Below are 27,292 nucleotides of genomic sequence, written 5' to 3'. Positions count from 1 at the left end.
AACATCCCGCAGGAGAGGACTCTTTAAAGTAGAGGACACTACATACTGATATACACCTGAACATCCAGGAAGTGTCGTCTTTCGTGTTAAACGATAGTGGAATCCAATCATTACATTTAGACTCAAAGTACTTGCGGACACTTCCACCACACTCACTGAGGGTGTGTGTGTGTGTATATATAGAGTGAGTGTGTAGAGTGTTGAGATGATGGACTTATGGAGTGGTGATATATAACCTCTGAAGTGCAGTAACAGCATGTTTCTCCCCCCCACGCCTCTGTTAGCCGCCGGACGGCTAACGAGTCACTCTTTTCTATTTTAATCACAACGGGTTTCTCGGGGCTTTTTGTTCTTCGTGCCTTTTCACTGTAATCACACGGATGGCTGTGCTGTCTCTATGGAAACCTTTATTAGAAACTACAGGTTCACAGAAACACAGCCGAGCCTCGAAGCTAACCGCTAACCTGCATGTTTCACACCTGGGATGTCTGCTTCAGGATCATTTTCAGAGCGATTAACTGCAAACTGTCGTAAATGTATTTACTTTAAACAAATGAGCTGAATGAATAATGTTTGAAATAACCCTGTGAGCATTTTTTAAACATCTTCAGCTAATCTTCATCACTTTTAACCAGAAAATAAACTAGTGGTCAAAATGTTTACGGTACAAAAAAAGTAGATTCCTCCAACAAATTATAATACGTTGTTTATCCACAAGAAACAAAATGCTCCTCGATGCAATAACATCTAAAGATATCACATTTGACTGCAGAATGACTTATTAAAATGTATATTCTGTTCTTACTTAAATGTAGGATTCTTACTTTCAACGCAGTATTTTCACCTTAACGTATTGCTACTCTTACTCGGTCAATCATCCGTGTACTTCTTCCGCCTCTGATTAATAACATCAATAACACGTTGTTCCTGTCGTTGTCTCTCAGGTGAGGAAGCGAGCACAGAAGCAACGCAAAACCCAGAGGAAGAGACTCAGTGAGACGGGACAACAAGAAACAAGCCTCCTCCTCCTCCCCCTCCATCTTTCTCCCCATATGCATGTCATGTCTGAACCCCCCCCCCTTTGTTTCCACTTCACCCCGGGAGATTTACCTTGTTTTCGACGACTCATATTTGCAAGCCTGTACCCTTTAAGTCCTCTTTTACTGTTTTCTTTTTTTCTTTGCCGTTATCATCTGTTGCCAAGTACGCTCGCCTGTATCCGTGACACACGAGAGTTATTTAAAGACTTTGCGGTTAAGCTTGTTTTGTTTTTGTGTGTGTTTATGAACAATATACTGTCCAATTGCCGTTTGGAAAGTGTCGGTGGTGGGAAAACATTTAAAGGGATGTGTTAAAGCTTTGAGGGAGAACTAAGTGCCCTCTTTACGTACCTGCTCCTTCAACACATCAATACTTCTTATTTTTTTAATAACAAACAACATAATGTCCCCTTTTTCCGGTTAAACAACATCTTCTGACCTCTGTTCTCGTCCGAGTGTTCTGCTGCGAGGCTTTTGCTAATATCAGATAGTTAGGCAATGGCTTATTAGCAGGAACGTGTGTGTGTGTGTGTGGGGGAGGGGAATGCTCAACACTCTTGATTGTAATGTAAATGCAGTTTTGCATTGGCACCCTATTGTTTAAAAAAATAATAATTGGGAAATAAGAGGCCTGCTGTACTTCATCCCCCCCCCCGACTCTTCGTCCCTCCTCTTCCTCCTCCTCATCTCTTCCTTCTGTTCGGTATGTGTAACGTGAATCTGATTTGTACTACTGGATATTCTCACCGGAGCCACAAGTACCATCTGTATTCTTACTGAAACACAGCATGGAAATAACATTAAACTTCAAAATGTAAAATGTTACCGAGGTTTTCTCTTCTGTGTGTGGTTTGGTTTTCGTCCACTAGATGGCAGTGTTTGAAGGAGTACTGCTTCTGGTCGAGATTTAATGCAGTGGCTTTGTACCTTGCAGATAGATGCTTCTGGCTTCAGCAAGCTTCTATCTATATGGCACTGGTACCTTGGTATAGTATTTTGATAAAAAAAAGTAATGGTGTCGAAAAAATGTATGCCATTATAGTAGGTCAAAAAGTGTAAAAGTCTTAGTTTATTAAGTCATAGTATAGTTGGTCGAAACGTGTAGAAATGTTACCGGGTTGTGAGGTTTCTCTTCTGTGTGGTTTGGTTTTCCTCCACTAGGTGGCAGTGTTTGCTAGCAGAAGCATTGATGGTTGAGGCTTTTGTAGAAAGTCACGGTAAAGTATTTAGAAAAAATTTAAATAAAAAGTCGAAGAGGCTTTTGCTAATATCATATAGTTAGGTAATGGCTTATTAGCAGGAGTGTGTGTGTGTGAGGGGGAGGGGAATGTTTAACACTTACAAGTCTTACACTTACTTAAGTGTAAAAGTCACGGTAGTCAAAAAGTGTAACAGTCCAATTATAGTAAATTAAAAAGTGTCATAGTAAAGTAAGTCAAAACGTGTAAAAGTCATAGTAAAAATGTTATTTGTGTGAGATCTTGTTTGGTTTTTAATCCACTAGATGGCAGTGTTTGCTAGCAGCAGCAGAAAGATTCCTACAGTGGTTTTATACTGTGACTTTTGTAATTTCTTCAGACATACTATACTATGAAAGAATCTAAAAAAAAAGTCAGGGTATGTCATTTAGAAAAATAAATAATATTTCTAAAAATGTTTGTCCAAAACTTTTAAGTAATTCTGTAGTATGTGGAGTTTTTTTAAAACTCCTAGTATAGCATGCTGAAACCAGGGCCGCCTTAATGCACGGGCTGACCCGGGCTGAAGCCCAGGGGCCTCCAGAGATCGGGGGCCTATCATGAGCCAATTAATAAAAAAACAAAACCTTTTTTTTTCTTTATTCGGGTGTTATCTTTCAGAATATGAAACTTTTATTTCCAAAATCACACGATAAATATATTTTTGAAGCTTGTAAAGGGAAGAAGACAGCTCTCCCTCACCACTCTGCTGTTCTGCAGCGCTGCCCCCCTCCCTCCGCTGAAATTATGAATGCAAGGCGTAGTAATCATAGATTACTGTTTGTTTTCATCTGATTTCAAATAAACAAAGTCTTGGCTTTCAGAATATTAAACTTGTTTCGGCAAATTCAGATGATAACTATAACTTTGAAGCTTCGGCATAATTACAAGCGGAGAACGGAGTAATTTAACGTCACAGCAGGCACAACAACAGCCGGTGTTTCTCGTGAGTGTTTCCCCCGGGAAACAAACACAATACACACACACAAACACACACACACACACACACACTCAGAGTTCCCGTTAGCCGGTAATTACCGGACTACGACCGGTAAAATATGCTGAAGACAGGCAAATCTAAATCTCTCTGGTCAAAGTGTCCGTTCAAAATAATTTCCGTTTAGCGCAATACCGCATCAGTTGCGCAACTTGCGCCATTTATGTGACAGACAAGAATAGTCCATTCTAATGTCTAACACTTAATGTGGAGAAAGAGATGTCCTGTATGGGTTGATTGTGCGTTGATCTGTTGGTAATGCCTCGGTGTTCCGGTGGGCATGTAAACAAATGCTGCGCTATACTTTGCGGCCTCACCCGGTTGCATAGCGACGCTTATTGTTTAGGTGTCTTTTAATAAGCAGGTAGTCCTATCATTAGCAGTAGCGTGGCGTGGGAAAACAATGAGGGGAAGCCAATAATACGTCCTTTCTTTTGGGTCGGGGGTGTGGTGGTCAATGTAATAACGTAACCAGATGAGTGATTACAGCACCCGGTATCATTTTACACAAATTTGTATCAGATGCAGGACTTACACACGCCTGTTATCTAACCGACAGGTCCGCACGCACTCTCCAGCCCAAACTCTAATAAGCATTCATTCACAAACTAAATCAGGAGACCTTTAACGTTTTACGTCCGATTCGCGCCTTTGTTCCTCGCTGTACACAGCTCCAGTTTGGGCATCAGCTTGTCATCAGATTGTATTTGTTGTTGCTGCTGTAGCGGAAGTTTAGTACAATTACTTTTGATGAAATACTCCAAATCTCCACGCTCCATAATTGCACTTGCTTCAGTTGCTTGCTACTTTCTAACGGCGGTGAGAGTGGTGCAGTGGCGCTATCTATCTTCTATCGATTAGATGTATGATTCGAACATTATAAAAGTAGGGTAGACATGTAGATATTATCCGACTGAACAAAACGTGCATTTATCAAACAGGTTCGTTTTCCACTGACCTTATTTCGAGCTATTTTCCTAAATCCTATGGAGAAATCCCATTGCTTTTTTGTCGAGGGAAACCGAGAGCAGCTTACTTCCGGATTTTAGGACGCGTCACTGCAACACTAAGTTGATTCGATTTGATTGGATTGTGAGGCAAGGGAAGCCAGCCGCCTCTGGCTTCCCTTGGCATGGCCCTGACCAATCACAGGTTGGCAGGGGCATCACGTGAGCCTCATCTGATTGGTCAATCCCTCCATTTTTTTTTAACCAAGGGAAGCCAGATTCGGCTGGCCTCCTCTCGCAACAGTGAGTGCAATCTACTGTTTCACCATAACAGGGGCGCTGTTTCACTCTTTGTAAAATACTCAATGAGAATGGGGGAGAGACGGGCCGGCAGCAACACACAGCAAAGGAGAATTATCGAAACAAAACAAAGTATTTTTATTTATTTATTTAAATTATAACTACAATCCGAAAAAACAGGGGAAGCCTGGCTTCCCTTGGCCTCCGGGAGAAAACGCCACTGATCATTAGCTAGAACTAGCTGGATCTGATCGATATGGACATAAACGCGAGTGAAGTCTAATCTAACGGGAGAGAGAGATCAGCTGCTGCTGACGAGTCGACACGCAGCTCTGCATGATCACATGCAGCGGTGAGCGGACACAACACACACTTCAGGTTAGAATATCACACGTAGCTATTTTAATGACCTCTCAAACTACCGTAACTAGTTATAGATATGTTTAGTTTTACTGTCGGGTCACTCATTACTGATCCGCGAGCTGCATGATACTGACGGGCAGTGGCGGCGCCAGAGATTTTCTCTAGGGGGTGCTGTGGGGTAGCTTGACGTTTCATAGAGGGTGCTCAAACATTTAGGGTTTCCCATTAATGCACCAGCGCTACAGTTGAATTTTCTACTGCAACACTTCCCACGCACACACACACAGTGCACCCGCGACTGTTACAATGAAGGCTCGATAATCAGCTCACGGCATATAGGCAGGGGTAAAGTGCTATTTTTACAAGTGGGGAGCGGACCTCACCTCCTCTAGGAGGGTCCTCACCTCCTCTAGGGGGGTCCGGGGGCTAGCTCCCCCGGGAAGATTTGTTGTTACATATTTAAGTTAAAAGCATCAATCTGGTGCACTTTGAGAGCAACATTAAGAGATCTATGGATACATCTCTCAACACCCATACGAAACAGAACTGTCAACAGATTTTCTATTTCTTTATAGATATTTTACAAATCACTCCCCTTTTAAAACAAACCGTTGAGACCCACTGAGATAACTAGACTAAAGTTAACTATCTAAACACTGAGAGAGTCCTTTACTTCACCTGAGTTGAGGTTACCTGAGATTCTCAGTCTGACAGGAGATAGTTATCCCTCCACCTTGTTGTTGAAAAAGCTCCTTATATCCATTAGCTTGGCTAGCTAGCACCAGATGCTAACCACAACGATCTCCGGTAGATACCCACTGGTGCGCGAGGCGAGCTCTCTCGCTCGCTCGCGCACGCACGCACACAAAATGGCTCGTGCCACACACACACACACACAACACACACACACACACACACACACACACACACACACACACACACACACACAGAGCAGGGCTTGAATGAAACACAGAGACCCAGAAGTAAGCTACTTGTACTCACGAGGCCTATTATGTGCAGAATCCCTCTCGCTTTCAGTTGGTTTTGATTGAGTGTCCACACGTGGTCGTTTAAGGACTAAAAAACGATCAATTTTTCACTTTGCTGTTAGCAAATCATTTGGCGCTCTAGCTAACAGGAAGTCAATCAAGTGTCATAAAGTAATTTAGCCTATGGGTAGGTCAAAAATTGAATGGGTGCTGACCATTGGCCTAATCATATCACCTGTGTTGGCTTTATGTTTTTGGTCAAAAATGTGTTTGTTTCACATATGCATTGATGTAATCAATAATATTTCTAATTTAATTTAATAAAAATAATAATAATAATTTTCGGGGGAAAAAAAAAACATATTTATTGGGGGTGCTTTGGCAATCCTGGGGGGTGCTTCAGCACCCCCTAGCTCCCCCCTGGCGCCGCCCCTGCTGACGGGCTGCCAGGAGAGGGAGAGCGCTCCGTTTATTATTCCCGTGTTATTGTAAATTACTGTTCACTTTTAAATAATGTAGTTAATCTACTATAATTAGTTTAATATTGAATCATATCAATTTGTTTTAAAGCTCAATAAATAACAAAGAAGACCTTTGACCGGCACTTTTCTCATTTTATCCGGAAGATTTAAACTTTAACGGACATGTTGACCGGCGAAAAAATATTCTAACGGGAACTCTGGTGACACACACACACACACACACACACACACACACACACACACACACACACACACACACACACACACACACACACACACACACACACACACACACACACACACACACACACACACACACACACCACACACACACACACACACACACACACACACACACACACACACACACACACACACACACACACAAGCTTCCCCCAGACCAGTAATCCAAACGAAAATATCTTCCCTCCGTACTATTTTGATTATTTGCTCCGCTAATCAATCAGATCGATGGATTCCAGAGATCTTTCTCAAAAGTGATGACTCCGAAACAGTCATCACTTAACAGCCAATCAGAATGAGAATATGTTTCACTTCAAATTGCGAGTGATTGAGTGACAGATGCAGGTTGTTTAGGAGAAAATGTCGGAGAAGAAAAAGTTTGAGAGTGGCTCTCGGAAAAGGAAACCTAACACTGATGTCAATTGAGCATGACATTCTTCGTGAGATGAATTTTAAGAACATCAAAAAGAATTTTTCGGAAGCACTGCTAAAGAGGTAAGGCAATGCGGCACTATTCATTGATTCCCAGTAGACTGCAGGTTTAAATGTGCATCGTTTTACATAACTAGGTTTGTGTTAATCCACCGGAGATAATGATCATTCTCATCTACTGATACCTGGCTTTGAGGCCATATGTTGCTGTTCATGGTGCTCAATTAGTTGTGTGTGTGTGTGTGTGTGCGTGTGTGTGTGTGTGCGTGTGTGTGTGTGCAGAGCCTGCAGAGGCTATAAATGACTTTGATTTGTTGTTTAAATAGGGGGCCTACAAAACCCCAGGGCCTGATGGCAGGTTAAGGCGGGCTTGGCTGAAACAAGTCATAGTAAAGTAAAAAGTCACGTGACCATATGTCAGAAAACGTAGTATATTGTCGTGTGCTGAAAACATTTAGAGAAGAAAAGGCAAAATGCAAAGTTTCATATCAATCAGCCTCTTAACTTCCATTAAATGACGACACTAACACGCAGTTTTGAAATTTGTTTTTTTTACTTAAAAAAGATCAAAATAAAGATGTACAATTAAAACCCAAAAAGAAGACGCCATATTACTCTTCAGCTCGAAACAGACGGATGGCAGGACAAACAAAGGCATGACCTGAAATATCTCCAACAGTTTCCTCCTGCCTTTTGGGGTTCAGACGGAAAACATTTAGAAACGACGTCGTGTTCGTCGCCGGCTGCTGCTGATGTGGCTTCTTGTATCCTATTGCAGATTGTCCCAAAAATAAAAAGAGATGAGGACACTTCAGTGGGAAGGACTGTCTGCTACGGTGTGTCCAGCTTCCCAACATCCACAGTGTTTCAATAAAGGAATCACTTTATTATCAACAAACAACCAGTAGCTTTCTCTGGAAACAGACACTTGAAATAACATATTGAGAAACGAATGGGCCTTTTTTTGATCATCGTCCCTTCATGGTTCTCGCCTCACACACATCTATGAAGATATACACCCATATTGGACATTTAAAACCAGGAGACAGACAGTTTAGTTCCTCGGTACAAAAAATAGATTAAAGAATGAGAAAAATAGTTATATTCTGACGGCAGAAAGTTTATAAATACTCATAATAAGCGTCTCTCTGGGTCTACACAGTGAGGGGGTGTTCTGTTTTTAAGGGTTGGGGGTGGAGCTACTTTAACATTCATCGTTGAATATATTAATGAATCTGGGTATCAGAGTATCTGGGCAGTCGATACCCCCTTTTCACATTTAGAGAATACAATAACACATAACACTTTAACTCCTCCGTCATAGTTTTCATTATTGCGATGAATAAAATCTTATTTAAACATGATTTTACAAAAAAACAACTGTCCGTCTGTCCACTACTGCTATGTACATCTGTTTAAAAAGCAAGCATGTTACACAGTCGTCTCTATATACAGCTAAAGTATTTTTTTCACTGAATATACATATTTACTTATCTTCACAGTTTCTCCTATGTTTGCTCATATATTCAATTTCATTAGATTTGTGTTATGAGTACAAATGTGTTCTTCTTCTCCTCACCGGGGCTACTGTCCTCCCGGTGTTGATATCTAGTTCTGCTCGAGTCCGTGGAGCAAATTCAGTTTTGAAAACAATCTTGATTGTAAGTTCAGTTTTTTTTATTTTTTTTATTCCCGATTCACAGCAATCCCAAAAAAAGACGTTTCAAGTTTACAGTTTTCTGGTCTTTATCATATTTCATGATATTATTCCTCCTCGTCTGCTCCTCTTCACCAGGGAATGGCTCCATTGGATTCTCATTGGATTCTCATTGGATTCTCATTGGATTCCCATTGGATTCCCATTGGATTCCCATTGGATTCCCATTGGATTCTCATTGGATTCCCATTGGATTCTCATTGGATTCCCATTGGATTCCCATAGGGTTCCCATTGGATTCCCCTTTTGATTCAAACATCCCCGAAAACAAAAAAGAAAAAAAAGAAAATCTAGATTGTTTTGCTTCCGTAGATTTCCGAGAAAAAAAATCATGGTTCGTTTTTCAACTTCCCGGTTCCGTCTCGCCCTCGTTTCCGGTTCTCTTGGTGGTGAAGAAGTTTCTGGTAGTTTTCGTTGGCGGTGTGATTATTGTTTTTTTTTTTTTTCTGGTTTCAGGATTTAAGGCACTTGAGAGGTTTTTGGTTTTCACGGGAGTTCGGAGGAGACGAGGGCGAGGCCGGAGCTCTGGCGGATCGGAGGTCCCGCGTGGACCGCTTTCGGACAGTCGGGCGTTAAAACCCGTCCGTTCTCCCCGACACTTCCTGTGATGGACAGACGCGCTTTATTCCTCATGGCCCTCTGTGAAGGTCAGCTGAGGAAAAGAGACATACAGAGAGGTGTTTGTGAACAGAGACGAGGAGGAAAAAAGACACGTTTGAAATTGAAGCAGATTGGAGTCGTAGGACGGGTTCGAGATCTTATGAAGCTTTACTGGCGCTATTTATTGATTTGAATTGTTCTTTCTTTAGTGTCATTTTGTACGTTTATGAACCTTCTTTTGAAGGAAGTGTTGGGCAATGGTTGGTTAGGTATTTATTGGAGACAGGTGGAGGTGGGATTGACGCATGGGAGGCGGCATGATGGGTAAACACTTGATCTTTGTACTGTTGGATTATTTGAATATCATTCATAAAGCGTAAAGGGGAAATTTGAAGGGTGTATTTCAAGTTTGTTATGAAAATAAGTAATTGGGCTTTTTTTATCAACTTAGATTTGTTAGAAAATGTGTCTTAACACATGAATAATACTGTGTATTATCTGTTTACATCTATATTTAGGAAGTCAAATATAAAACAAGCACATGTTTCAGGTGTGGGCCATCTTCCGTTATACTTTTAGAATTATAGTTTGGACACGCCTGCTTTAGATAATGGCAGAAATATAGGCTTTAGCCCGTTTCAACACCTTTAATGACTTCTGTCTCCAAGTAACGTAAGAACTAGAACTCCAGTCTGCTTCAGCATTATCTGTTCAAACCAACACTTGAATATAAAGACAGAAGTGTAGCAGGACAGACGTTTCAGAGCCATTCGGGACAGAATGAAGCCAGCCCTCATTACACAGTGATAGTGATAGACAGGGAAGCTGACTCAGCAACATGAAGGGTTTGAAGAGCTGATGGGGGACAGAAACACACCGAAAAAAAGAGTCTGATGGACGAAGACCTGGGGGAAATATATCCAGAGACAAAAAGCAGAAGCTCCGCATCGATAGCCGAGCTCCAGGGATTCCTCTCTTTATTTTAAAGTCATTGGAGTTGGGATTGACGCAACATATGTTTTTTTTAAAGGGAAAACCAGAAGAAAGGCAGCAGAGCATGATGGGTAAACACGATTGTTCTTTGGATTATTGGAATAGATAGATAGTAATAATAATAATTTCTTCCATTCATGTTTGGATTCAAATCAAGGCTTAATCGTCCGTTAAAAACATCCCAACATAACTAAGAGTTTTCGGGACCCTTACTCTCCAACAGCCCCAAATAAACAAACGTAAGAGTTGTTCTTCTGATGTTAGCTGTTATTAAATGAAGCTCTGACCATCATTTCAGTTATTTTTTTAACATTTAACAGTAATCAATAAGAAGTGTAAGAAGTACCGAGATGTTAAACTTCATTAATACTACAGTGTGAACATACAATACTCCACTGCTAGTTTTCTATGTGAAAAACAAAGTACAGACAGGAACAGATGAGCTGCATTTTGATGAAAGGTGTAGACGTGTGAATAAGTAAGACATTGGTCCTCATTTAACATGCCTTTCTGCTATTAGTACACGATGGGTGCAGTAAAACCTGTAATACAGTAAGAAATGTACGCTAAAAACTCCCATGTTGACCTAATTAACTCATAAATAGCAGATTTGATGCTTAAATATTGCATTTATCGTGTATTTTTGACTACTTTAAGTGACTGAAATTATAATTAGCTCTGCTCTGAGGTCAGGATGATGAGGAATCGTTTTTTACCCGGAGATGTGTGACGCTAGCTTGATAAATGAGAACCAGCGTCATGTCTGAGGATGACTCAGCGCTTCCTTTCACATTGGGAGGACCAGGACTTCACATGACCACAAAAGCAGATCAGACAAGGAGGTGGTAAGCCATTTTGAGCCACGTTTTCACCACAGTCACTGAGCAAAGGAAGGAGAGGTTTCACTTACAGATAAGAGGGAGGGGCTTATATGCAGACTTTACGTTCAACCGTCTACATTTAATCAGCTTCCCGGTCGTTAAAACCATCGCTAAACTGGGCTACGTCCTGGATGCTGGTTCTGGGACTCTGGGGGTTAAAAGGGGGTTTTGGGGCTGGGATTGGGACTCTGGGGGCTTTGGGGGGTAAAAAGGGGCTATTGGGGCTGGGATTGGGACTCTGGGGGCTTTAGGGGGTTAAAAAGGGGTTTTTAGGGCTGGGATTGGAACTCTTTGGACTTTTGGGGGTTAAAAAGGGGGCTTCGGTGCTGGAATATGGACTCTGGGGACTTTAAGGGGGTTAACCCTCCTATTGTCTTCGTTTCCCCCCCTTACTTTGGTGTTCACGGTCAAATTTGACCGGTCCTGTTTAAACTGCTATTACATTAACACAGAAACCATTAATCATCACCACATTTCATTTAACCCTTTCAAACTGTACATATTGTATCAGACTACTGGTATACATGAAAAACTGCAGTAAATATACAAAGAATAGACACTGAACATGTATTGCATGTGCCAGGTGTGATCCATGTGGGGGATGGGCACATAAGAGCGGGAAATGTGTCAAATTGTTCTGTGTGTGTGTGTGTGTGTGTGTGTGTGTGTGTGTGTGTGTGTGTGTGTGTGTGTGTGTGTGTGTGTGTGTGTGTGTGTGTGTGTGTGTGTGCCAGCCAGAGGTCGCGTTAACCGAATATTTTCCGTCTATGACGGATTTTTTTTAACAATGACGGACAAATCTGAAAGCAGTCCGTCATTTTGACAGATTAGAACAAACTCGGAACAGCGAGGCTCCGGTGTTATGCCGTGTTATGCATGCCCTCCAAAAAGGAAATTATACCGTTTCCAAACCTAACTGTGCCGTACAAATCATTGAAATGTCTGTGAGTTTTGGCTTTACGCTGTGCACGCTCCCGCGAGGTGCAGCAGCCATGCATAACACGGCGCATGTGAACTGTCCCCCCCCCCCTCGTTGACAATTCACGAGCATGCTCGTCCGTCGTCCCCCTCGTCAGAGTTGTGTAAAGGCCGACGGGTAATTCTGGATTTTGACGGAAGTTTTACGATCCTGTCCGTCAAAATGACGGGCAGCGAAAAAGTCTAGCGCAACCTCTGGTGCCAGCCCAGGTGTGATTCACATGGGGGATGGGCACATAAGGGGGGGGAAGAGTATGTGTGTGTGTGTGTGTGTGTGTTTTATCTGATCCGGATGGTTACTAATTCCTTTTCTTTATGGCGGTCATTATACCGGGAACGCCATGGTGTTACAAAGTTCACTAAATCATCCAAAATGCAATGAAAGTGGTGATCAGCAATTGTATATGTTCAAATGTCTACTGTGAAGGATATCATGAAGCCTTAATGCAATCGAATGTAAAACAAAAAAGTTATGATTGATGAAAGTAGTAAATCTGTCAGATTTGACCCCGAAGACAACAGGAGGGTTAAAAAGGGGTTTTTGGAGCTGCACTCTGGGGGCTCAGGTTGGGTTAAGAAGGGGGTTTTGGAGCTCAGGGGGGTTAAAATGGGGGTTTTGGGGCTGGGATTGGGACTCTTCATACTCTGGGGGGTTATAAAGGGGTTTCTGGGGCTGGCTCTGGGACTCTGGGGACAATTGGAGGTTAAGAAGGGGGTTTTGGGGCTGGGATTGGTATTCTGGGGGGTTAAAAAGGGGTTTTTGGGGCTGGGATTGGTACTCTGGGGGGTTAAAAATTGGGTTTTGGGGCTGGGATTGGTACTCTGGGGGGTTAAAAAGGGGGTTTTGGGGCTGGATCTTGGACTCTGGGGGCTCGGAGGGGTTACAATAGGGGTTTTGGGGCTGGGATGGGGACTCTTGGTACTCTGGGGGGTTAAAAAGAGGGGTTTGGGTCTCCACCTTCATTCTCTTGGCCTCGTTGCGGGACTTGTAGCAGAACTCGATGAGTGCCACCAGCATGGCGAGGCCCAGACCCCCCACCAGGATGTAGAAGACCCCCGCCACATTGCTCAGACTGAGAGCCTGGGACGACTTGTCCTGGATGAAGAGAGAGGGACGTTAGCGGTAGCATTAGCATTGATACTTCACATGTGTACAGGAGTGTGTGGAAAATAACTCATCATGCACACACACACGTTTATCTGTTGTTACGATAAGCAGTAATTCATTTCACTGTAGCATCTTTAGACTTTCATTGTATAACTACACTGTGCATCTGACTTTCCACACACACACACACACACACACACACACACACACACACACACACACACACACACACACACACACACACACACACACACACACACACACAACCCTCTCTGTTGCACAGCTAGCAAAAATGATCTCCTGCTAACTCAAGTTATGTATATTTTAGCAAAAAACATATGAATGTATTCATTTAAAAAACGTGTATTTATTTTAATTTGAAATGTACTTAAAGACAGGTTCAAAAACATAACAAATTCTCCCCCAAATAATATATTGTTCACCAAATATTTCATCATGTTTTTCACACAATCTTAGCTGTAAAGGGCCTTTAAGCACTTTTCTTTCTGTAGAGATACTCACTTAAGTATATATTAGATATTGATATATTGATATATTTATATACTATCATATGTCTATATTGTCTGTTCCTGTAGTAGATGTGTCTACTTATTCAGTATTTTTGTGATATTGTGTATATTGATATATGTATTTTCTACTGTTGATCTATTTACTGTTTATAGCTTATATTCTATTGTAATATATGTTTACCTTTGTGTAATACCAGTTACATTTCTGCAGTTTTTTCCTCAATTTGGGATGAATTAACTACATCTAATCTAATCTAAACAAACTGCTGACAGCATGCTCTGTGTGTAATCTAAAGCAACAGGAAAAGTGTTTTTAAAAAAGCATTTAAAATGTCCTGCATGGCTGACAATACTTGAGGTGAATCTGATCTTTCATTTGTCTGCAGCTTTCACTCTCACCTCCTCACCCTTGTTTTTATTCAAATGTATGCAGCTCTGACTCTCCTCCCACACAAACTGCCTGTCATGCTTTTAAAGTCTCATTTGCAGGTGTGTGTGTGTGTGTCTGTGTGTGTGCGTCGACATATTGTGTTCGTGCTACTAGGTGAAAGACTTCACTGAAGTTAAAGTACAAATACATTCATGTCCAAATACTCCACTACAAGTACAAGTCCTACATTGTCCTACAAATATACTACAAGGATCAAAAGTACTCCATCTGAAGGAATATTTGTCTCCATATGTGATGTATTTTATTGACAAGTTTGCTGCTGTGGGCGAACAGTCAAAGAAAAGTGCAAGTTATTTGACCTCCTTGTACCTCCAACAGTTATTCCACTGGTTTGATCTTTAGAGATGCATTATGTTAATCAACGAGGTTGGGAGCGTTACTTCTCAAATGTAATCTGTTACAACTCCAGTGAGCTACGGTGTATTTATATACGTTCATTGTTTTTTAATCTGCAGCGCATTTCTTCTAATGGACATGTTTGTGACCTATGGGACACCGTAGATACCTGTAACCAAATGTACACAGTGACCTAATCTAGGCACTACAATATAAATGTTTGATTACTTTCTGTTACTTTGGGAGTACCTCAATATCAAGTGCAAGTAGCCTAAATGAAAGCAGAACATCTGATTTGTTCACGTCACTGTTGGGGAATACTGATATATATATCCTAAATATCACGTTTTAAACGCATCAGAACAGCTTTAAAATAAACGTAGTGGTGTAAAATATACATTATTTCCCTTTTAAATGTAGTGGAGTAGAAGTAGAAAGTACCATTTTGGAGTACCTTAATATCAAATGCAAGTAGCCAGAAAATAAATAGTAGGCAGTTCATCCACATATAATATATTTATCTCTATTTTAAAATGCATTGTAACATTTTAATCCTTCTAGTAATCAGATTTTTTTAATGTCTGTTGTCTTTTTTCGGACCCTGAATACCCCTTTATATAAGTTATTGTGTTTAAATGCATTTAAACAGCTTTAAAATAAACGTAGTGGCCTAAAATATACATTATTTCCCTTTTAAATGTAGTGGAGTAGAAGTATGAAGTACCATTAAGTGGAAATACTTGGCTTTAAACTTGTATTTAAGTACAGTACTTGAGTAAATGCACGTTGATATATTCACTGTGATGTTCAGTACATGCCGTGTCTGTTTCTGCTGTAATAACAGAGCAGCGTTACAGAGCGTGTGCGTGGAGTGAGGAGGGGAGGCTGACCTTACTTCCCGAGTCCTTGGGTCCACACTCCCCTTTATCGTACCACCATTTGTTTTTCAGTTTGTCTAAGACTCCTGCTTCGCTCAGTTTCAATACGGCAAGGTTTACAGGCGTTCTTCAAATCACGGGGGTGGGGGTAGGGTGGGGAAAATAACATAAATAACATCATAGGACATGTTATTTTATGTTATTCAATCAGAAGAAGCCCAACAGAGAGCAGCTCAGTACTCTTTAAAAAGTGACGAAGCCGGGAGGGGCCCCACTCACGATACATGTCTCTTTGCTCTTTCATTGGGGGTTTAATTGGGAGATTTTAAAGGGGGCGGAGCTAACGGACATATAAACATGGGGCCCCCGGCTGCATCGCTTTTCTGTAACGGGCACATACTGCCGGGACCTTTTACTTACAAAAACAGAGGCTAGTACTGTCAACACAAAACTATTAGCGTGGGAAAATGTACTTTATGCTTAGAGGTACGTCTGAACCCCAAATATGAGGCTACTTTCATATTATCCCCTGATAAATGACTCTGTAGAGTCTTTTAAATGTCATCTAAAGACTGTTTGGGTAACTTGTGTGCTTTTATTCTATGTTTTTATTGTGTTTTTAGCACTTCTTAATACGTGGCTTGTGTGGTCATTTAATCTTTAATGATTCGTATGGATGCTTTGTCAAGCACTTTGTGACTGTCTGGGTAAAAAGCTACTTACTACATACATTTTACTTACTTATGACATGTCTATTTGAAACAAAAGGACCGGCCTTAAGTCTTTAGGGCCAACATATCAATACATTTTTGTTTTACATGTGTGATTTTGAGAGGTTTACAGTATTGCAGTACAAGTGTTTGTCCATCGCTCTAAAGCAGGGGTGTCAAACTCAAGGCCCGGGGTCCAAATCCGGCCCGCGACTTCATTTCATGCGGCCCCACAAGAGCTTGCAAAGAATATAATATGTTTATTATACGGTTACATGCCGCTTTACAGAGGCACATTGCCCATAAACTACATGTCCCACAATGCATCTCAAATTAGACTTTGTTCTCGGAATTTGACTTTTCTTTTCAAAATGTTACTTTTTGTTCAAAATGTCACTTATTTTTTTTAGTTTTTCCAGAATTTGGCTTTTCTTTTTAAATCATTTTGTGACATGCTCTCTGAAGAGACTTGCAATTGTTTGCCCCAGACTTCTGCTTTCAGACGTAGTTAATTAGGAAGATATTACCCTATCCGATAATAATCCAATGCAGAGTCAATAATGTAATATAATACATAATTGTATATATATTAAATATTTATATATTTATTCTTATATAGTCTTATATATAAAACTGGCCCTTTGAGTGCAACCATGATGCTAATGTGGCCCGAGTTGAAATTGAGTTTGACTCCCCTGCATTAAAGTGAGAGCTGCTCCACCTCGACATCGGCTCAAAGATTGTAGCTCAACCCTTTCAGAACCTCTAAGAATGCATCTGAGATACAGGGTCCCACAATTTGAGTTAGACTGAAGTCAATCCTTAAACTAAATACTGAGTTTAATGCCAGATTAAATGTCATACAGTAAATAATATTGAACATATCGTCTTCAGCGATTGTAATCTTATCTTTAATGTCTGTTTCCTTATTTGTTGTCTTAATATTTGTCGTTTTCAATGTTGCAAATAGAGCTGCTGTGACGCAGGAGGAATTTCAGACTTGATCCAACAATTAAGTATTATTGTATTATATTGTGTTGTATCGTATCGTAGTGTATCGTATTGTATTGTTTCGTAGTGTATCGCAGTGCATCGTATTGTATTGTTTCGGATTGTATCGGATTGTATCCTATCGTAGTGCATCGTATTGTATTGTTTCGTAGTGTATCGTAGTGTATCGTATTGTATTGTTTCGTAGTGTATCGTAGTGCATCGTAGTGTATCGTAGTGCATCGTATTGTATCGTATCTTATCGTATCCTATTGAATCGTATTGGAACATATTGTATTGTATCATATCGTTTTATACTGTATCGTATCATATTGTAAATATTTTTGCTTCGACAGTACTTGCTCTCCTCTCATTTAAAAAAAAATTCTAGCCTTTAATAAGTAACTGAGGGGGGGGGGGGGTCGTCCCGGCAGATGCTCCTGTTAGCAACAAAAACACATTTCTCTTTTCCCCACATCAGGTCATATGGGCAAAGCTACGTAGCTAACCAAAGCTAACCTTCTCGCCACCGCCTCCGCTGCCACACTCTCCTTTGTCGTACCACCACTTGTTTTTCAATTTGTCCAACAGGCCTTGCTCATTGAGTTTTAACACTGCCAGGTTAACTGCGCTTCTTGAAAACGATAAAACATATTTGGTGAGAGGGGGTGAGTATGCCGTCCAATTTTAGGGAGGGAAAGGGGGAGAAGGGGTAAGGGGGGGGGGGTTAAAAGGGAGGAGTAGCAGTAGGAGAGGGACAAGGGTGGACAATGCAGAAATGCTTTAAATGAATACATCCCAAGAACAGAACACACACTCAACACACATCTCTCTCTTCTGACTGCAGTGTTATTTTGTATATATTGATTGTTGTGCTTTAATTTAGGTCTTAATGTGTGCATATGTATAAATGTGTCTTTTGTATTGTGTATATATAGGTATATACATATTTGCATACACATTTATATATATTTGTTTTTGTCTTCGGGATTGTGGGAAACAGTTTTTCGATCTCTGAAAGATTGACAATAAAGTTGACTTTGACTATATACAAGTTGATTAGCTTAACCTGATATAAAGGGTCAATACTTCCTGTTTTTTAAAATAAATATCAGATGTCAGTTGACATAGTTCACATCTAAAATGGTAAGAATTACGTTTGTGTGCATGTAATATCCATCAAACACACATTTTAAAACCCTTAACTTGGTTATTTTTGTTCAAACCAACCAACTTAAAATGTCCAGTTGTAATGTTAGCATTAGCTTATGCTATAGCTATATCTGATTAAATCATACAGAAGATTAGGAAATACAAACTATTTATAATGTGTTTTTGCTTCACAAATAACTTCAACAATGACATTGCAATCTTTTTTTCCAGGTTATTCTCTAATATTTACCCTTAATAAAATATATATATCCTCCATTATTAAGCATTAAATGGACGTGCATGGTCCCCAGAGATCCATTCACTAACTTCTATCATAGATTAGGCTAAAAATGTAGTGCAGGCATCCAGTTTCCTTTTACTTAAACGCCATTGTCTGTTTAATTAAACACCAACGTTTGTTAAATTTAACGTTTGAAAAACGATCAAAGTGAAATAATAAAAATCTGGATTATCTGTGACGATAATCTCTTGCACTATTTTATTTATTTTCTGTTATTTCTTTCACTAATTGTATTGGTTTTATTTGTTTTATGACCTATATATTCATGTTGCATTGTTGGAGGAGCCATATCTAAACTGTAGCTACATGACAATAAAGCCTTGAATTGAAAACTATGGTTCGCTAATAGAAATGGGTTTGCTTTAAATTATCTACAGATTGGGAATTGCAGGAAACAATTACACAAATTAGATTGTAAGTATATATATGTAAATGAAACATGTTGTTATTTCTACCCTAGCAAAGACAAACACATAGGGAAAGCTAATTGGGTAATTGATAGTTTATTTTCCTTTGCCATGTGACACGTCTTCAACAATAATTACTGGCACTGAACGTTGGCATTAATTAACATCCTCAAAATATCTGCACCAGCCAGCGTTTTGAGAACAGCCAAATAATTTGGACCGGTTTTACACTTGTGTTTAAACGTCAGCCAATTCAAAGCTCACAGGATTTCTGAGCAATAAGCTGCTCTGGAAAAAACATGATTGACTTGCATAAAACGTCCATGAAAAGCCATTGGAAATAGGTTGTGTGTGTGTGTGTGTGTGTGTGTGTGTGTGTGTGTGTGTGTGTGTGTGTGTGTGTGTGTGTGTGTGTGTGTGTGTGTGTGAGTTCCACCGTGCTGTGGTGGAAATTGTGGAGAGAGATTTTGTTAAGCGTGCGTTTTGCTCCTTTTAAAAGTTATTAGCATCATTATGAAAATAAAAGCAGTCAGCAATGGATCAGAAACAGCTGATATTTTTGATGTTTGTTTGCAGAGCCGTGTGAAATGTCAGCCTTGATTAACTGTGATGCTCCTTGTTGTGTTTCCTGTCCGGTGACTGACAGAAGATCGTAATGCCACAAAAAAAAAACAAGATGGAGTCCCCGTAAAGCGGGAGGAAAGGGTGACTACTGTCAGGGACTGTTCCTGATCAAAGCAAACCAGTAGCTGCTCTGATCTTTTGCAGGATTCACGTGCAGAGGAATTCACAGAAAAACGACCAAGTAATATGGTCAGTGCTAACACAAGCTAACGAGATTTTAACGTGTTGTTTTACGACATAAAATACGTCAGTAAATACCCCACTGGTGAATTTAAAACAGCAGATGCTAACAAGTGTCTAAATGAGACGACTAAACGTCATCACGGCCTCCTTTAGCTTAGCGGTGGTGACGTGAAGTCATGTGACCGCGCTGTAGTTCCTTTATAGCCTAATATTAGCCACCTTTAGCTTAGCGGTGGTGACGTGAAGTCATGTGACCGTGCTGTAGTTCCTTTATAGTCCAACATTAGCCGCCTTTAGCTTAGCGGTGGTGACGTGAAGTCATGTGACCGTGCTGTAGTTCCTTTATAGCCCAGCATTAGCCGTCTTTAGCTTAGCGGTGGAGACGTGAAGTCATGTGACCGTGCTGTAGTTCCTTTATAGCCCAACATTAGCCACCTTTAGCTTAGCGGTGGTGACCTGAAGTCATGTGACCGTGCTGTAGTTCCTTTATAGCCCAGCATTAGCCACCTTTAGCTTAGCGGTGGTGACGTGAAGTCATGTGACTGTGCTGTAGTTCCTTTATAGCCCAGCATTAGCCACCTTTAGCTTAGCGGTGGTGACGTGAAGTCATGTGACCGTGCTGTAGTTCCTTTATAGCCCAACATTAGCCTCCTTTAGCTTAGCGGTGGTGACGAGAAGTCATGTGACCGTGCTGTAGTTCCTTTATAGCCTAATATTAGCCACCTTTAGCTTAGCGGTGGTGACGTGAAGTCATGTGACCGTGCTGTAGTTCCTTTATAGCCCAGCATTAGCCACCTTTAGCTTAGCGGTGGTGACCTAAAGTCATGTGACCGTGCTGTAGTTCCTTTATAGCCCAACATTAGCCTCCTTTAGCTTAGCGGTGGTGACGAGAAGTCATGTGACCGTGCTGTAGTTCCTTTATAGCCTAATATTAGCCACCTTTAGCTTAGCGGTGGTGACGAGAAGTCATGTGACCGTGCTGTAGTTCCTTTATAGCCAAACATTAGCCTCCTTTAGCTTAGCGGTGGTGACGAGAAGTCATGTGACCGTGCTGTAGTTCCTTTATAGCCTAACGTTAGCTTTTTACTTCAGAAATCATAAAGTGGTGTTAATATGTGGAGATTATCCTAAACGTCTGTTTTCCAAAGATAATATTTTCTGCAATAATCCAATTGGCTTTTTGTTGAGGGAACCTGGGCAATGCTAACTGCAAAAATACATCATCCCTGCACCGCTCTAATGTGCATACGACAATAAATCTTTGAATGCTTTGAAGCCATCATGGAGCTGGTTTACACACTTGTGAGGTTTTTGCATTTCCTACATGTATCCCCTCCCTTCAGTGAGACCTCGCCGCGGGGCTTTTTGATTGATGAGGCTGTGGATTGAGAGAGCTACTCCCCACAGTGAGAACAGTGTTTCTGTGGCAGGTCTGTAAATCCCTCCGTGTGCAGGAGGCAGAGTTACAGTCGGCACAGTTTCCCAGGGCTGAGCATTCAAACGGCTCCAAAACACTGCTGCAGTGGAGCATGACGGGAAGCTGAAGTAGCATTAGCGTAACACATCTCTGATAATTACATCTGTACAAAATGCATGTTGTCTAAAAATGTCATTTTTCTAAATAATACATTTCCAGAAGTTCCAGAAAAGAACAGCCTCGAGCATGCCATTCCAACATCTCACACAAACAAAGCGAGCACGAGCACACACAGATTTACCTGCTGTGGAGAGCTGTGGAAAAAGAGAAATGAAGTAACCACCCCTGCATGATCACGATCACGAGCATGCAACTAACACGGATGACAAAAAGCAACTATTTCTGCCCTAAAAAGCGAACACAGAAACCCCCCAAAGTAACCCACCCACACCAAAGCACAGATTAAGATTAAGAAAAGGCGGCACACCAGGGAAGGTGGAATCACTTGGACTGATGGACTTGCATAAAACGTCCATGAAAAGCCATTGAATATGTAGTGTTTTTAAGTTTCACCGAGCTGTAGGTGGAAATTGTGTTTAGAGATGTCTTTTAAAGGTCACCTATTATGCAAAACCCCTCTTCCTCATGTCTCTTCTACATCACATGTGTCCCCTCTTCTTCATGTCTCTTCTACATCAACATGTGTCCCCCGCTTCATGTCTCCTTCCTCCTCTTCTTCATGTCTCTTCTACATCAACATGTGTCCGGGCCATCTTCTTCATGTCTCTTCTACATCAACATGTGTCCCCTCTTCCTCATGTCTCTTCTACATCAACATGTGTCCCCTACTTCTTCATGTCTCTTCTACATCAACATGTGTCCCCTCTTCTTCATGTCTCTTCCACATCAACATGTGTCCCCCGTCTTCATGTCCATTCTACATCAACATGTCCCCTCTTCTTCATGTCTCTTCTACATCAACATGTGTCCCCTCTTCTTCATGTCTCTTCTACATCAACATGTGTCCCCTCTTCTTCATGTCTCTTCTACATCAACATGTTCTCCCTCTTCTTCATGTCTCTTCTACATCAACATGTCCCCTCTTCTTCATGTCTCTTCTACATCAACATGTGTCCCCTCTTCTTCATGTCTCTTCTACATCAACATGTGTCCCCTCTTCTTCATGTCTCTTCTACATCAACATGTGTCCCCTCTTCTTCATGTCTCTTCTACATCAACATGTGTCCCCTCTTCTTCATGTCTCTTCTACATCAACATGTGTCCCCTCTTCTTCATGTCTCTTCTACATCAACATGTGTCCCTCTTCTTCATGTCTCTTCTACATCAACATGTGTCCCCTCTTCTTCATGTCTCTTCTACATCAACATGTGTCCCCTCTTCTTCATGTCTCTTCTACATCAACATGTGTCCCCTCTTCTTCATGTCTCTTCTACATCAACATGTCCCCTCTTCTCATGTCTCTTCTACATCAACTGTCCCCTCTTCTTCATGTCTCTTCTACATCAACATGTGTCCCCTCTTCTTCATGTCTCTTCTACATCAACATGTGTCCCCTCTTCTTCATGTCTCTTCTACATCAACATGTCCCCTCTTCTTCATGTCTCTTCTACATCAACATGTGTCCCCTCTTCTTCATGTCTCTTCTACATCAACATGTGTCCCCTCTTCTTCATGTCTCTTCTACATCAACATGTGTCCCCTCTCTTCATGTCTCTTCTACATCAACACCGTGTCCCCTCTTCTTCATGTCTCTTCTACATCAACACGTGTCCCCCTCTTCTTCATGTCTCTTCTACATCAACACGTGTCCCCTCTTCTTCATGTCTCTTCTACATCAACACGTGTCCCCTCTTCTTCATGTCTCTTCTACATCAACACGTGTCCCCTCTTCTTCATGTCTCTTCTACATCAACACGTGTCCCCCTCTTCTTCATGTCTCTTCTACATCAACACGTGCCCCCCTCTTCCATGTTCTTCTACATCAACAAGTGTCCCCTCTTCTTCAGTGTCTCTTCTACATCAACACGTGTCCCCTCTTCTTCATGTCTCTTCTACATCAACACGTGTCCCCCTTCTCTTCATGTCTCTTCTACATCAACACGTGTCCCCTCTTCTCTCATGTCTCTTCTACATCAACACGTGTCCCCTCTTCTCTTCATGTCTCTTCTACATACAACACGTGTCCCCTCTTCTTCCATGTCTCTTCTACATCAACACGTGTCCCCTCTTCTCATGTCTCCTCTACATCAAACACGTTTGTCCCCTCTTCTTCATGTCCTCTTCTACATCAACATGTGTCCCCTCTTCTTCATGTCTCTTCTACATCAACATGTGTCCCCTCTTCTCCATGTCCTCTTCTTACATCAACATGTGTCCCCTCTTCTTCATGTCTCTTCTACATCAACATGTGTCCCCTCTTCTTCATGTCTCTTCTACATCAACATGTTCCCCTCTTTCTTCATGTCTCTTCTACATCAACATGTGTCCCCTCTTCTTCAGGTCCCTCTTCTACATCAACATGTGTCCCCTCTTCTTCATGTCTCTTCTACATCAACATGTGTCCCCTCTTCTTCATGTCTCTTCTTCATCAACATGTGTCCCCTCTTCTTCATGTCTCTTCTACATCAACATGTGTCCCCTCTTCTTCATGTCTCTTCTACATCAACATGTGTCCCCTCTTCTCCTGTCTCTTCTACATCAACATGTGTCCCCTCTCTTCCATGTCTCTTCTCATCAACATGTGTCCCCTCTTCTTCATGTCTCTTCTACATCAACATGTGTCCCCTCTTCTCCATGTCTCTTCTACATCAACATGTGTCCCCTCTTCTTCATGTCTCTTCTACATCAACATGTGTCCCCTCTTCTTCATGTCTCTTCTACATCAACATGTGTCCCCTCTTCTTCATGTCTCTTCTTACATCAACATGTGTCCCCTCTTCTTCATGTCTCTTCTACATCAACATGTGTCCCCTCTTCTTCATGTCTCTTCTACATCAACATGTGTCCCCTCTTCTTCATGTCTCTTCTACATCAACATGTGTCCCCTCTTCTTCATGTCTCTTCTACATCAACATGTGTCCTCTCTTCTTCATGTCTCTTCTACATCAACATGTGTCCCTCTCTTCTTCATGTCTCTTCTACATCAACATGTGTCCTCTCTTCTTCATGTCTCTTCTACATCAACATGTGTCCCCTCTTCTTCATGTCTCTTCTACATCAACATGTGTCCCTCTCTTCTTCATGTCTCTTCTACATCAACATGTGTCCCCTCTTCTTCATGTCTCTTCCTACATCAACATGTGTCCCCTCTTCTTCATGTCTCTTCTACAATCAACATGTGTCCCTCTTCTTCATGTCTCTTCTACATCAACATGTGTCCTCTCTTCTTCATGTCTCTTCTACATCAACATGTGTCCTCTCTTCTTCATGTCTCTTCTACATCAACATGTGTCCCCTCTTCTTCATGTCTCTTCTACATCAACATGTGTCCCCTCTGTGGAAAGAGACTCTGAAAGTTTCAGGAACAAAGATTCTCTCTCTTTTTGATCCATTTCTATAAAAACCTGTCTGAAAATGAGCTGATCAGATTTTGGCCACTTGATGATGTCATAACGATGTTTTGTCTTGTGTAACCATTAGCCAATCAGCAACCAAGGTAACCCCCCCCCCCTTATCACCTGAATCTTGGTGTTTCAGCCAATCAGAGACAGGCTCTGGATATATCTGAGACCTGTGATATAACAGTATAATAGGGGACCTTTAAGCGTGCGTTTTGCAATGGATCAGAAACAGCTGATATTTGTTTGCAGAGCCGTGTGAAAATACAGCCTTAATTTAACTGTGTTTTTCTCCCTGGTGTGCTTCCTGTCTAGCTTTCAGAAAGTGAACCCAGAGTAACCCTCCCCACACCAAAGCTAAGATTAAGATTAAGATAAAGGCGGCACACCAGGGAAGGTGGAATACCATAACAACACGTAGCACATATTGTTACACTATTCCACCCACCTTAACTGTGAACCCTTCGGCGTTGCTACTCCGTATCCTTTGGAGTCGAGGTTTCCTCCCACTTTCATCGTGTCGCAGGGCTTCCTTTGTTCCGTGTACTCGTTCATCGTGGACTCCAGCAGAAAGGCGTATTTCCCTTTAGACTTTCGGACGCGAACCACTCCCTCTCCGGTCGTCTTCGTGAACACGGTGGGCTCGGCAGACTTCATGTAGCCCCACATCTTCTCGTAGACGGCGATCTTCGACCGCTGTGGAGGTTTGTTAGGGAGTCGAGGTGTGAGAGATGGAGGGAAGGCAGAGACAACATGTACGCTAACAGCAACCAGGGCTGCGGTTGAACTGTCATTTTAGCTTGATAGTGGCTAGGAAACATAGTGGCTAGGATATAGTGGCTAGGAAACATAGTGGTTAGGATATAGTAGTTAAGATATAACGGTTAGGAAATAGTGGTTAGGATATAGTGGCTAGGATATAGTGGTTAGGAAATAGTGGTTAGGATATAGTGGTTTGGATATAGTGGTTATAGTGGTTAGGATATAGTGGTTAGGATATAGTGGTTAGGATATAGTGGTTAGGATATAGTGGTTTGGATATAGTGGTTATAGTGGCTAGGAAATATAGTGGTTATAGTGGTTAGGATATAGTGGTTAGGATATAGTGGTTATAGTGGCTAGGAAATATAGTGGTTATAGTGGTTAGGATATAGTGGTTAGGATATAGTGGTTTGGATATAGTGGTTAGGATATAGTGGATAGGAAATAGTGGTTAGGAAATAGTGGTTATAGTGGTTAGGATATAGTGGTTAGGAAATAGTGGTTAGGATATAGTGGTTAGGATATAGTGGTTAGGATATAGTGGTTTGGATATAGTGGTTATAGTGGTTAGGAAATAGTGGTTAGGATATAGTGGTTTGGATATAGTGGTTAGGATATAGTGGATAGGAAATAGTGGTTAGGAAATAGTGGTTATAGTGGTTAGGATATAGTGGTTAGGAAATAGTGGTTAGGATATAGTGGTTAGGATATAGTGGTTATAGTGGCTAGGAAATATAGTGGTTAGGATATAGTGGCTAGGATATAGTGGTTAGGAAATAGTGGTTAGGATATAGTGGTTAGGATATAGTGGTTATGATATAGTGGTTAGGATATAGTGGTTAGGATATAGTGGTTATTATATAGTGGTTAGGATATAATGGTTAGGATATAGTGGTTAGGATATAGTGGTTATAGTAGTTAGGATATAGTGGTTATAGTGGTTATGATATAGTGGTTAGGATATAGTGGTTAGGATATAGTGGTTAGGATATAGTGGTTAGGATATAGTGGTTAGGATATAGTGGTTATTATATAGTGGTTAGGATATAGTGGTTAGGATATAGTGGTTATTATATAGTGGTTAGGATATAGTTGTTAGGATATAGTGGTTAGGTTATAGTGGTTAGGATATAGTGGTTAGGATATAGTGGTTAGGATATAGTGGTTAGGATATAGTGGTTTGGATATAGTGGTTATAGTGGTTAGGATATAGCGGTTAGGATATAGTGGTTATAGTGGCTAGGAAATATAGTGGTTATAGTGGTTAGGATATAGTGGTTAGGATATAGTGGTTTGGATATAGTGGTTAGGATATAGTGGATAGGAAATAGTGGTTAGGAAATAGTGGTTATAGTGGTTAGGATATAGTGGTTAGGAAATAGTGGTTAGGATATAGTGGTTAGGATATAGTGGTTTGGATATAGTGGTTATAGTGGTTAGGAAATAGTGGTTAGGATATAGTGGTTTGGATATAGTGGTTAGGATATAGTGGATAGGAAATAGTGGTTAGGAAATAGTGGTTATAGTGGTTAGGATATAGTGGTTAGGAAATAGTGGTTAGGATATAGTGGTTAGGATATAGTGGTTATGGTGGCTAGGAAATATAGTGGTTAGGATATAGTGGTTAGGATATAGTGGTTATAGTGGTTAGGATATAGTGGTTAG

The 27,292-nt window shown here is 41.1% G+C and overlaps 2 protein-coding genes across 2 annotated transcripts in view; one reads left to right on the top strand and one right to left on the bottom strand.

The window, feature by feature from the left end:
• Positions 1–1,865, top strand: part of LOC117533367 (14-3-3 protein epsilon-like) — a 28,147-nt gene extending 26,282 nt beyond the window's left edge. The window contains 1 exon segment of the mRNA XM_034197063.1: positions 945–1,865. Coding sequence (XP_034052954.1) covers positions 945–997 — 53 coding nt within the window. The 3' untranslated portion in view covers positions 998–1,865.
• A 5,700-nt stretch (positions 1,866–7,565) lies between these two features.
• LOC117533365 (glutamate receptor 4-like) overlaps positions 7,566–27,292 on the bottom strand; it is a gene marked incomplete in the record, with an annotated part of 102,187 nt that continues 82,460 nt past the window's right edge. The window contains 5 exon segments of the mRNA XM_034197060.1: positions 7,566–9,384; positions 9,386–9,400; positions 13,159–13,296; positions 17,723–17,837; positions 25,314–25,561. Of these exon segments, the coding sequence (XP_034052951.1) occupies positions 9,235–9,384; positions 9,386–9,400; positions 13,159–13,296; positions 17,723–17,837; positions 25,314–25,561 (666 nt within the window).

This window comes from Gymnodraco acuticeps, unplaced genomic scaffold (genome assembly GCF_902827175.1).
Source record: "Gymnodraco acuticeps unplaced genomic scaffold, fGymAcu1.1, whole genome shotgun sequence".
In the NCBI taxonomy this organism is placed as follows: Eukaryota; Metazoa; Chordata; class Actinopteri; order Perciformes; family Bathydraconidae; genus Gymnodraco; species Gymnodraco acuticeps.
The sequence above is the reverse complement of the archived record's forward strand: the minus strand, read 5'-3'. Positions and strand labels throughout refer to the sequence as shown.